General features: G+C 40.1%; 1 protein-coding gene across 3 annotated transcripts in view; it reads right to left on the bottom strand.

Annotated features, from left to right (window-relative positions):
- Nucleotides 1-12500, bottom strand: part of hdac7b (histone deacetylase 7b) — a 21357-nt gene that overhangs the window by 8094 nt on the left and 763 nt on the right. The window contains exons 3-12 of one of the 3 annotated variants that reach the window (XM_083563106.1): nt 11580-11664; nt 11401-11495; nt 10659-10688; nt 10300-10406; nt 10062-10209; nt 5199-5332; nt 4569-4742; nt 4342-4465; nt 2091-2224; nt 1-42 (exon numbers count right to left, since the gene is read on the bottom strand). The exon at nt 1-42 is cut by the window's left edge and continues 84 nt beyond it. In XM_083563106.1, coding sequence (XP_083419232.1) covers nt 1-42; nt 2091-2224; nt 4342-4465; nt 4569-4742; nt 5199-5332; nt 10062-10209; nt 10300-10406; nt 10659-10688; nt 11401-11495; nt 11580-11659 — 1068 coding nt within the window. In that variant the 5' untranslated portion in view covers nt 11660-11664. The remainder of the gene's footprint in view (nt 43-2090; nt 2225-4341; nt 4466-4568; nt 4743-5198; nt 5333-10061; nt 10210-10299; nt 10407-10658; nt 10689-11400; nt 11496-11579; nt 11665-12500) is intronic. The other 2 variants (XM_083563107.1, XM_083563108.1) reach the window with 2 other exon arrangements.

Below are 12500 nucleotides of genomic sequence, written 5' to 3' on the forward strand. Positions count from 1 at the left end.
CTGATGAAGCAACTCCATATTGCACTGTTTGCCTGAGATCCACTAAAAAAGTACAGAAATGAATAAATAATTAAAGGTCATTTTTGGTAAAAAAAAATATATATATTTTTTTGTAAAATGCAACAGTTATTCTCGGGCCACAATCAAGTTTGATTTTTAGCCCTTTAATGTAAAAGGTCTGTGTTCCTCTTCGTTAGATGAATAATAAATGTCTGATGAACTTTTAAAAATGTTTCTGGAACATTAAACAAACGTTATATGAATGTTTGATAACATTAGCTGAACATTAGCGAAAAATTAGAAGAACGTTTACTGAAAGATGGACATTAATTAAACATTTTATAAACATTAGATGAACATAAATGTTTGATGAACAATAGATGACTGTTAGCTGAACATCTGATGAAATTTGATGAAATTTATAAACAAAAATATTTATGAATCTATCAGTCAGGATTTCAGTCTGAAGTAAACTTTCCGATTCTGTAGCATCTCTGGATGGTGTTTCTGTCTCAGTGTGTACAGCAGTCAAAGACCTTGGTGCAATTATTGACCCGAGTCTTTCCTCTGAGGCTCACGTGAATATCATCACCAGGATCTCCTTCTTTCACCTTAGAAATATTGCTAAAATTAGAAATATGATGTTGTTACAGGATGCAGAAAAACTAGTAGATGTTTTTGTAACATCTAGATTAGACTACTGTAACGCTTTACTGTCTGGGTGTTGGAGTAAGTGCAGAAATAAGCTTCAGTTAGTTCAGAATGCAGCAGCAAGAGTCCTCACTAGATCTAGAACATATGATCACATCAGCCCTGTTTTAATTATCTACACTGCTCCCAATTACATCTCACACTGATTATAAAATACTACTACTGACGTATAAAGCACTTAACGCTCTCACACCGCAGTATCTGAGTGAACTTCTGTACCAGGATGATCCTCCACGCCTACTTAGATCAAAAGGTGCAGGCTATTTGTTGGTACCTCAAATAATGAGGACTCCAGCAGGGGGCAGATGTTTCTCTTATAAACCCCACAGTTATGGAACAACCTTCCAATCAGTGTTCGGGAGTCAGACACAGTCTCAGTGTTCAAGTCGAGGCTGAATACATTTATATTATGTCTTCAGTCAGTAGGTGTTTGTGAGGTAAAGGAGCAGATCTGGAGGGAACATGGATATAGAGTGTTTGGTGAACTGGGATATTTGGATGCTGTCGTCTCCTCACTCTCACACGTTCACTCAGGTTTGTTGACGGTGGTGTGGTGGGTCGTCTCTTATCCCAGAGATCCCTCATGTCTGTGTTTCCTTCTGCTTCTCCCTTTTAGCTATGCTGCTATAACGAGTCCGGTTCCTACTTTCACCCTGATCACACTTTACAGTGTCTTTACCTTTTATACCACACTTATCCATATCCTTCTTTCTCTCTCTCTCTCTCTCTCTCTCTCTCTCTCTCTCTCTCTCTCTCTCTCTCTCTCTCTGTCACCCCCTTCTCTCTCAGTGGCCATTGTTCCTGCTCCTCTCATCTTGAATTGAATTGAATTAAAATTGAATTGAGGAGGTTCCTGGGGTGCAGTCAGCAGTCAGCATTCACATTAATTATGTTCAGTAGTGCTGGTGCTCTATAGCAGGAGATCTTCCACTCCAACCCATGGATTGTGCTACAGATTGGAGAAGAACCACATATGGGTGGGAAAATAAGGTATCTAATCTGATTTGATATCAGGACAGTAGAATTGACAGTTAAAGAGTGTAATTGTAATCCCATGAGCTACAGCGCCATCATCAGGATGATCAGACCCATTTTGCCTCAGTGACAGAACCAGATTAGAACAAAGTACCACTTACTGACCAGATCTCACTTCTCTTTGACTTAAAAATAATACAAAGTATAAAATCAGTTATGATCAGAGTTAAACTTAAACATCAACACCTGCACCACAGCGAACCCTACAGGCTGAAGACTGATGCAACTGACCCGGGTTTATGATACAACACTGCCCCCTATCACACAGGCTCCATCACAACTAATAACTGAACTGAATAAAAAAAAAAAGCAGTGAAAAGTGGAAACTCCACTGTGTTCTGTACCTTACACTGGTTACTGACTCCACACTCCTGCAGCCGGGCAAAGACTCGCGGAACTTTCCCACCATGCTCTGTACGACAGCTGCTGTTGCCACAGATACACTGCTGCTTCAGCATCTGTGGATCATACATGAGCCCTGACCACACACACACACACACACACACACACACACACACACACACACACACACACACACAAACTAATATCAGGTTTTTGTCAATTTCAGAATTCTGAACTCTGATTGGCTGTGGTGGGCAGGAATGAAGTAAATCTAATGCGTTATTGTACTTAAGTAGTTTTTTATTTGTATCTGCACTTTACTAAAATATTTCTTTTTTGGGGAGACTGTTACTTCACTACATTTCGAAGTCAAATATCTTACATTTTACTTCCTTTTAATTTCATTCATTCATTCATTTTCTCCCGCTTATCCGTAATTTCGGGTTGCGGGGGCAGCAGTCTAAGCAGGCCTTCGACTGCTGCCCAATCCTCACAGCACTGTCCCTTACGGTCCCTCCTGCAGGTGGTGAGCCCACAGGAAGGCGGCCCCACGTCACTCCGACGTCACGGACCTTGATATTTCCCTCGTAAGGGACGCCCGGAGCATAGAGGGTTAAGGGCCTTGCTCAAGGGCCCAAGAGTGGCAGCTTGGCGATACCGGGGCTTGAACCCCAGACCTTCCGATCCGCAACCCAGCGCCTTAACCGCTGAAGCCACCACTCCCCCTTTCCTTTTAATTTATGAGGATAAAAACTTGTGTACACGCAGCAAGTCACCAATCAGAGTCGATCGATCGCTTTCTGTTTGTTTGTTTGTTTGTTTGTTTGTTTGTTTGTTTGTTTACTGCTCATTTGCACGGTCGTGTCAATTATAACATCATGGCACGGTGAATGAACCTGGTTAGGACCTGGAGTGACGTCACATCAGTAAGGAGAACTGAATCCAAAATAAAATTATGGATGACAAAAAGGGTCTAAACCCTCTGGAGCCCAATTCAGAAAAAAGAAGTGGTGGGGAAACGTACAAAGAATAAAGGTGTGTATGAAACTCTAGCACTCACTTCGTTATTAGAGAAGTAAAAACGAATGCATTAAACAGGTTCATATCTGTACCTCACTCAGGTTACACTGTTTCCTGCTGAGCTTTTACACACAGAGCAACATTTTTTCTTTTAGCTGCATAACATTATAATTTATAGTGTGTAGTTTGTCATAATGTGTAGCAACAAAACATCTCCAGCCCTCTGTAACTGCTCCTGCTGGAGTGGAGTTGAACAGCACTTGATTTGGTTCCTGTAATTGAGGTGATGTTATAAAGGTTTTCTGTGATTGTACTAAGAAGATCCTGAGCTGAGGTCAGTGAGGAGAAGCTCCAGTGCTGCTTAAAGGCTCATATAATAAGTCATATATAATAAGGACAAGCTTTTCAAAGCTGAAACTCATCGATGGGGGAGACGTTGGGTCATGGCGTGGGTCACCCAGGGGGCGCCATTCCAGCTAAAACCGCCATTGGTGCTTGGTGTATATTCAGCATCAATTTAACATCAAGCAGAACATTTAGAGAGGATCAAATGATAAAGAAACTCCAGACTCGAACTCAACACAACATCCGGGGGATTATTTATTGCGAGGTAGGCGAAAAGGTTTTGGGTTCATAATAATTGTAATAGAAATCAGTGTTTGAGTCTTTAATATCATTCTATTAATAGATCAGTGTGCTGAGAGTCACATTCGAGTCTTTACACATAAACTGAGGTGATTAAGTAAAGAGTCTTGTGATAAAAATGATCACAGGAACATTAGAGTTATAATAAATTACTACTTTGGATACTTAACTACATTTGAAGGCAAAAACGTATCTACTTTTACTCCAGTGAATGTTTAAAGGGACACTTTTACTTTTACTGGAGTCATAATTTACTTAGTGTCTCTACTTTAAAGTACATGGTTTGTGTCCTTCATCCACCACTGGTGATTGGTCAGGAGATGTTGATGATATAACATAACATCAGCTATGATAGTACAGGTTCTGATTCATTACTGTTTTTATAATTATACTCATTCACAGTGACAGACAGACAGACAGACAGACAGACAGACAGACAGACAGACAGATAGACAGATAGATAGATAGATAGATAGATAGATAGATAGATAGATAGATAGATAGATAGATAGATAGATAGATAGATAGATAGATAGATAGATAGATGTGTTTTTTCTCTCAAGTAGTAAACTTGTGTTCTGTTGTCACCTGTTCTGAGGGTGGATTCAGGGGCGGGGTCAGCGGTGGCAGTGGTAGGAGGACAGGAGTGGGTGTGTGTCAGGCGTCGGTGTGATCTGCTTTGTAATCCAAGCTCTGGTCTGCAGAGCCACTGCTGAGGAGGAGAAAGAGAGAGAGAGATCAGATGAAGAGGGATGAAGGGATCGGTACAGATTGGGTGAAGGTGGAGAATGTTGGTAATGAAGTGAGTGTTGAACCTTAGAGCTGGGACTTAGCTGTGATGGGTCTCCACAGAGTTCCTCCTGGAGAACAATGCTGTGATCTTCTCCGACTATAAACTGAACGTCTTCCTTCTCCTGCTCCTCCATTCTCTTCTCTGCCTGCAGGTGGTGCTGTTCTTGGTGGATTACGCACACTCTAGTCGGGATCGTCTTACCGAGAAACAATAAGGAAACATCATCAGTTAGATCATGCAGAAGACTTTCAGTTCATGTTCACAAACGTCTCAGATGTGTTGAGTTTTTTGGTGTTTTCTGAAACTTTCCCACACACACACAAGAGTATGGAGAGTTTTCACAGAGTGGCATGAAAAACAAGAAACATCAGGTTCTGTGGGTGGAGAAATCATGATGATGAGAGATCAGAGAATATCAGACTGGTCTGAGCCGAGAGGAAGTCTACAGCAACTCATTATAATCATGATGAGCTGAAGAGCATCTCAGCTACAACAACACAAGACTACACGGGGCTTCACATCTGACAGGTAAATATCGTAAAAATGTGTGTGTGTGTGTGTGTGTGTGTGTGTGTGTGTGTGTGTGTGTGTGTGTGTGTGTGTGTGTGTGTGTGTGTATGTGTGTGTGTGTGTGTGTGAGTGTTTCTTTTACCTTATGTGTGTGTAAGAGTCTCTTTGGTCTTTGGACGCTCCTGCACTGGTAAAATCCACACGGCTGTTCATTCAGGATTAAAGGCTGTGACTGACATCTGTGTAACGGTCTGTGCTGCCTCACACTGACACACGCTGCAGGACACACACACACACACACACACACACACACACACACACACACACACACACACACACACACACACACACATACACACACACAGTATGCAATGTATTATTCTACAGTGTGGTGTATAAGTCTACAGTGAGGTGTATAAGTCTACAGTGTGGTATATAACTCTTCAGTGTGGTGTATAACTCTACAGTGTAGTGTATAAGTCTACAGTTTGGTGTATAACTCTTCAGTGTGGTGTATAACTCTACAGTGTAGTGTATAAGTCTACAGTTTGGTGTATAACTCTTCAGTGTGGTGTATAACTCTACAGTGTAGTGTATAAGTCTACAGTTTGGTGTATAACTCTACAGTGTGGTGTATAACTCTACAGTGCGGTGTATAAGTCTACAGTGTAGTGTATAAGTCTACAGTGTGGTGTATAACTCAACAGTGTGGTGTATAAGTCTACAGTGTAGTGTATAAGTCTACAGTTTGGTGTATAACTCTACAGTGTGGTGTATAAGTCTACAGTGTAGTGTATAAGTCTACAGTTTGGTGTATAACTCTACAGTGTGGTGTATAAGTCTACAGTGCGGTGTATAAGTCTACAGTTTGGTGTATAACTCTACAGTGTGGTGTATAACTCTACAGTGCGGTGTATAAGTCTACAGTTTGGTGTATAACTCTACAGTGTGGTGTATAAGTCTACAGTGTGGTGTATAAGTCTACAGTGCGGTGTATAAGTCTACAGTTTGGTGTATAACTTTACAGTGTGGTGTATAAGTCTACAGTGTGGTGTATAAGTCTACAGTGCGGTGTATAAGTCTACAGTTTGGTGTATAACTCTACAGTGTGGTGTATAAGTCTACAGTGCGGTGTATAAGTCTACAGTTTGGTGTATAACTCTACAGTGTAGAGTATAAGTTTACAGTTTGGTGCATAAGTCTACAGTGCGGTGTATAACTCTACAGTGCGGTGTATAACTCGACAGTAATGTGTATAAACCTACAGTGCGGTGTATAAACCTACAGTGCGGTGTATAACCTTTACAGTGCGGTGTATAACTCTACAGTGTGGTGTATAAGTCTACAGTTTGGTGTATAACTCTACAGTGTGGTGTATAAGTCTACAGTGCGGTGTATAAGTCTACAGTTTGGTGTATAAGTCTACAGTTTGGTGTATAAGTCTACAGTGCGGTGTATAAGTCTACAGTTTGGTGTATAACACTACAGTGCGGTGTATAACACTACAGTGAGGTGTATAAATCTACAGTGTGGTTTATAACTCTTCAGTGTGGTGTATAAGTCTACAGTGTGGTGTATAAGTCTACAGTGTGGTGTATAACTCTACAGTCTGGTGTATAAATCTACAGTGTGGTGTATAACTCTACAGTGTGGTGTATAAGTCTACAGTGTGGTTTATAACTCCACAGTGTGGTGTATAACTCTACAGTCTGGTGTATAAATCTACAGTGTGGTGTATAAGTCTACAGTGTGGTGTATAACTCTACAGTCTGGTGTATAAATCTACAGTGTGGTGTATAATTCTACAGTGAGGTGTATAACTCTACAGTCTGGTGTATAAGTCTACAGTCTGGTGTATAAATCTACAGTGTGGTGTATAAGTCTACAGTGCGGTGTATAACTCTACAGTAATGTGTATAACTCTACAGTGCGGTGTATAAGTCTACAGTGCGGTGTATAAGTCTAAAGTGCGGTGTATAAGTCTACAGTGTGGTGTGTAACTCCACAGTGTGGTGTATAACTCTACAGTAATGTGTATAACTCTACAGTGTGGTGTATAAGTCTACAGTGCGGTGTATAACTTTACAGTGCTGTGTATAACTCTACAGGAATGTGTATAAACCTACAGTGCGGTGTATAACTCTACAGTGCGGTGTATAACTCCACAGTGTGGTGTATAACTCCACAGTGTGGTGTATAACTCTACAGTGTGGTGTATAACTCTACAGTGCGGTGTATAACTCTACACAAATGTGTATAACTCCACAGTGTTGTTTATAACTCCACAGTGTGGTTTATAACTCTACAGTGTGGTGTATAAGTCTACAGTCTGGTGTATAAGTCTACAGTGTGGTGTATAACTCTACAGTAATGTGTATAAATCTACAGTGTGGGGTATAACTTTACAGTGTGGTGTATAACTTCACAGTGTGGTGTATAAGTCTACAGTGTGGTATATACCTCTACAGTGTGGTGTATAACTTCACAGTGTGGTGTATAAGTCTACAGTGTGGTATATACCTCTACAATGTGGTGTATAACTCTACAATGTGGTGTATAACTCTACAGTGTGGTGTATAACTCTACAGTAATGTGTATAACTCTACAGTAATGTGTATAAATCTACAGTGTGGGGTATAACTTTACAGTGTGGTGTATAACTTCACAGTGTGGTGTATAAGTCTACAGTGTGGTATATAACTCTACAGTGCGGTGTATAACTCTACAGTGTGGTGTATAACTCCACAGTGTGGTTTATAACTATACAGTGTGGTGTATAACTCTACAGTCTGGTTTATAACTCTACAGTCTGGTGTATAACTCTACAGTCTGGTGTATAACTCTACAGTGAGGTGTATAACTCTACAGTGTGGTGTATAACTCTATAGGGAGGTGTATAAATCTACAGTGTGGTGTATAACTCTACAGTGTGGTTTATAACTCTACAGTCTGGTGTATAACTCTACAGTCTGGTGTATACCTCTACAGTGTGGTTTATAAGTCTACAGTGCGGTGTATAAGTCTACAGTGCGGTGTATAAGTCTACAGTTTGGTGTATAAGTCTACAGTTTGGTGTATAAGTCTACAGTGCGGTGTATAACTCTACAGTGCGGTGTATAACTCTACAGTGTGGTGTATAAGTCTACAGTGAGGTGTATAACTCTACAGTCTGGTGTATAAGTCTACAGTCTGGTGTATAAATCTACAGTGCGGTGTATAAGTCTACAGTGCGGTGTATAAGTCTACAGTGCGGTGTATAATTCTACAGTGTGGTGTGTAACTCTACAGTGTGGTGTATAACTCTACAGTAATGTGTATAACTCTACAGTGTGGTGTATAACTCCACAGTGTGGTGTATAAGTCTACAGTGCGGTGTATAACTTTACAGTGCGGTGTATAACTCTACAGTAATGTGTATAAACCTACAGTGTGGTGTATGACTCTACGGTAATGTGTATAACTTTACAGTGCGGTGTATAACTCTACAGTAATGTGTATAAACCTACAGTGCGGTGTATAACTCTACAGTGCGGTTTATAACTCCACAGTGTGGTGTATAACTCCACAGTGTGGTGTATAACTCCACAGTGCGGTGTATAACTCTACAGTGCGGTGTATAACTCTACACAAATGTGTATAACTCCACAGTGTGGTTTATAACTCCACAGTGTGGTTTATAACTCTACAGTGTGGTGTATAACTCTATAGCGAGGTGTATAAATCTACAGTGTGGTGTATAACTCTACAGTGTGGTTTATAACTCTACAGTCTGGTGTATAACTCTACAGTCTGGTGTATACCTCTACAGTGTGGTTTATAACTCTACAGTGTGGTGTATAACTCTACAGTGTGGTTTGTAACTCTACAGTGTGGTGTATAACTCTACAGAGTCATTTATAACTTTACAGTGTGGTGTATAACTCAACAGTGAGGTGTATAACTTTACAGTCTGGTGTATAAGTCTACAGTGTGGTGTATAACTCTACAGTCTGGTGTATACCTCTACAGTGTGGTGTATAACTCTATAGGGAGGTGTATAAATCTACAGTGTGGTTTATAACTCTTCAGTGTGGTTTATAACTCTTCAGTGTGGTGTATAGCTCTACAGTGTGGTGTATAAGTCTACAGTGTGGTGTATAAGTCTACAGTCTGGTGTATACCTCTACAGTGTGGTGTATAACTCTACAGTGAGGTGTATAACTCTACAGTAATGTGTATAACTCTACAGTAATGTGTATAACTCTACAGTGTGGTGTATAACTCTACAGTCTGGTGTATAACTCTACAGTGTGGTTTATAACTCTTTAGTGTGGTGTATAACTCTACAGTTTGGTGTATACCTCTACAGTGAGGTGTATAAATCTACAGTGTGGTGTATAACTCTTCAGTGCGGTGTATAAGTCTACAGTGTGGTGTATAACTCTACAGTTTGGTGTATACCTCTACAGTGAGGTGTATAAATCTACAGTGTGGTGTATAACTCTACAGTCTGGTGTATAAGTCTACAGTGTGGTGTATAACTCTACAGTCTGGTGTATAAGTCTACAGTGTGGTGTATAACTCTACAGTAATGTGTATAACTCTACAGTAATGTGTATAACTCTACAGTCTGGTGTATAACTCTACAGTCTGGTGTATAACTCTACAGTGAGGTGTATACATCTACAGTGTGGTTTATAGCTCTTCAGTGTGGTGTATAACTCTACAGTGAGGTGTATAACTCTACAGTCTGGTGTATAACTCTACAGTGTGGTGTATAACTCTACAGTAAGGTGTGTAACTCTACAGTAAGGTGTGTAACTCTACAGTGTGGTGTATAACTCTACAGTGTGGCGTATAACTCTACAGTGTGGTGTATAACTCTACAGTGTGGTTTATAAGTTTACAGTGAGGTGTATAAATCTACAGTGTGGTGTATAATTCTACAGTGTGGTGTATAACTGTACAGCCTGGTGTATAATTCTACAGTCTGGTGTATATTTCTACAGTGAGGTGTTTAGCAGACCTCCCTGGAGAACTGCCAGTTGAGGATTGACCTCTATGTACACATGTTTCAGTAAGATGAAGCGCTGTAACATGTTTTCATGTGAATGAGTAAGAGGATGCTGGATCCACATCTCCACCGGGCCGATGACGTTTACGTTCCTGTCCATCTGAGACATGAGAGATAATAAGGTGTAAATAAAGTACACAAACAGCTAAGACATAAAGCAGGCTGAGTACGGAGCTGAAAAGAATAAAACCTGATGGTACGGCTGTACACTTTTGTCCCACAGTTGTGGCGTTTGATCAGACTGCGCTGTAGGTGGAGAGTACTGACATTTAGTGCAGCTGCTGCTGCTGCTATGATCTGACAACACACACACACACACACACACACACACACACACACACACACACACACACACAATGAGGTGTTTAACAATATTCCAAATACCTAAAGAATTTCAGAAATCTGCTGTTAAAGATCAGCTGTTTGTGTCTGTGTGTGTGTGTGTGTGTGTGTGTGTGTGTGTGTGTCTGTGTGTGTGTGTGTGTGTGTGTGTGTGTGTGTGTGTATATATGTGTGTGTGTGTGTGTTTCCTGTTGGATAATCACATACTCGGTTTGTGCTTCAGAACTGAATCAGAGGCTGAAAAAAAACAAACATCACAATGATCTTGTTCTGTGACTTTATACTTTCATTGTCATGCATTAATATCAACATTTTTTTCCACATTAATGATTAATTGATTGATTAATTGGTTGATTGATAAATTAATTTATCTTTCTTATTAATGATTTTGTTTTATTGCATTAATGATCACAAATTCTGTCACATATTTCATTGTCACTCATTATCTAATTTTTTCTAATTAATGATGCCTAATGATGAATCATTTCATTTCTTCACATTGAGGATATTTTTCAGATGAATGATCATATTTTTCATATCATAAATTCTCTCATTCTGTGAAAATAACCTCATTGCATTAATGATGTTGTTCTGTCACAATAATTGTGAAAGTAGCAACTCAACAGTTAGGTTTACGGGTTGCTTATCAGAAGGTCGGTGGTTCAAGCCCTGGTATCAACAAGCTGACACACTTGGGCCCTTGAGCAAGGCCCTTAAACCTCTGAGCTCCAGGGTCACTGTATCATGACTGATCCAGTGCTCTGACCGCAGCTTCCTAACAAGCTGGTGTATGTGAAGAAAGAACTTCACTGTGGATCAATGTGTATGTAACAAATCAAATGTCTTTTTAATTAATGATCTTATTTTGTCACATACTTCATGATTAATGTGTTTGTGTGTTTTTGTGTGTGAGTGTGTGTGTGTGTGTGTGTGTGTGTGTGTGTGTTACCTGTTCTCCACAGCTGTTTACCTCTGGGATGTGAAGACGGAGGTGTGTTTAGATTCTCATGCTGGGAGTTGAGCGCTGAGACATGTGCTTTCTCCCTAAAGAACAACTACCAAGCGGTTATAATACAGTACAGCACAGGGTCTTAGAAAAACAGATAGAATGTTTGTAAAGCGAGTCACCGTTCAGTCTCTGTTCGTTTAAAACTCCGACGGTTTATAAGACACCGCTGCAACTTCTGCTTTACCTCTTTACTGGCCATGACACCTGTCCATCCGAGAAAGAGCATAATAATGTGTTAAAATAAATCATCATCATCATCATATCATCAGACTCAACAAGAGAGATGAGTGGAGATAAATAAACAAGTCAGATGCACTAAATATAGTTTGCAGAAGTGGAGGTTTTGGTTGATGATGTAAGATTAGCATGTTGATGTAGTCCAAAATGGTTTCTGTGGTAAAGTGTGTTAATCCACATGACAGGTGCAAAAATAACACCACCAACATCAGCACAAACACAATCCTTTCAATTTCTGGAACATGTAGAAAATTGTGCATCGGTATCATTTAGTATCTACCTATCTTTAGTGTCTTCCACGTTTTTCCAAATCTGCATGTTTAGTTTGCTTCTTCTAATCTTCTACCACTTTATTGTTTCTAAAGTAACGTCTCGTTCACAGGGAGGTTTTTTTTTACATTTACGGAAGGAGTCTCCAGTGTCAGACTCTTGGTAGTAATCCCATAGTCTTCATGTTCGACAAGATTGTGATTCTACATGTTCTTCACCAAACACAATTTTATTAGTTGTTTTTGGATGCAGGAGCATTTTCTCTTCACATTAACTAGGAGACCCAAACATGTTCCAGCTGGACAATGCTCCTGTGCACAAAGCCAGATCCATGAAAATCAGCTTTCAATGGGCTGGAACGGAAAATCTCCTGCTATAGAGCTCTAATCTCTACTGAACATCTACCTCACCTTCTCACATACATCAGTTCCTGACTTTACTAACACCATTGGAGCTGAATGAACTTCCACCATATCTTCACAAGATCTAGTGAAAACTCTTCCCACGAGAGTAGAGCTCATTAAAACAGAAAA

The sequence above is a fragment of the Silurus aristotelis genome (assembly GCF_946808225.1).
Source record: "Silurus aristotelis genome assembly, chromosome: 2".
NCBI classification, from domain to species: domain Eukaryota; kingdom Metazoa; phylum Chordata; class Actinopteri; order Siluriformes; family Siluridae; genus Silurus; species Silurus aristotelis.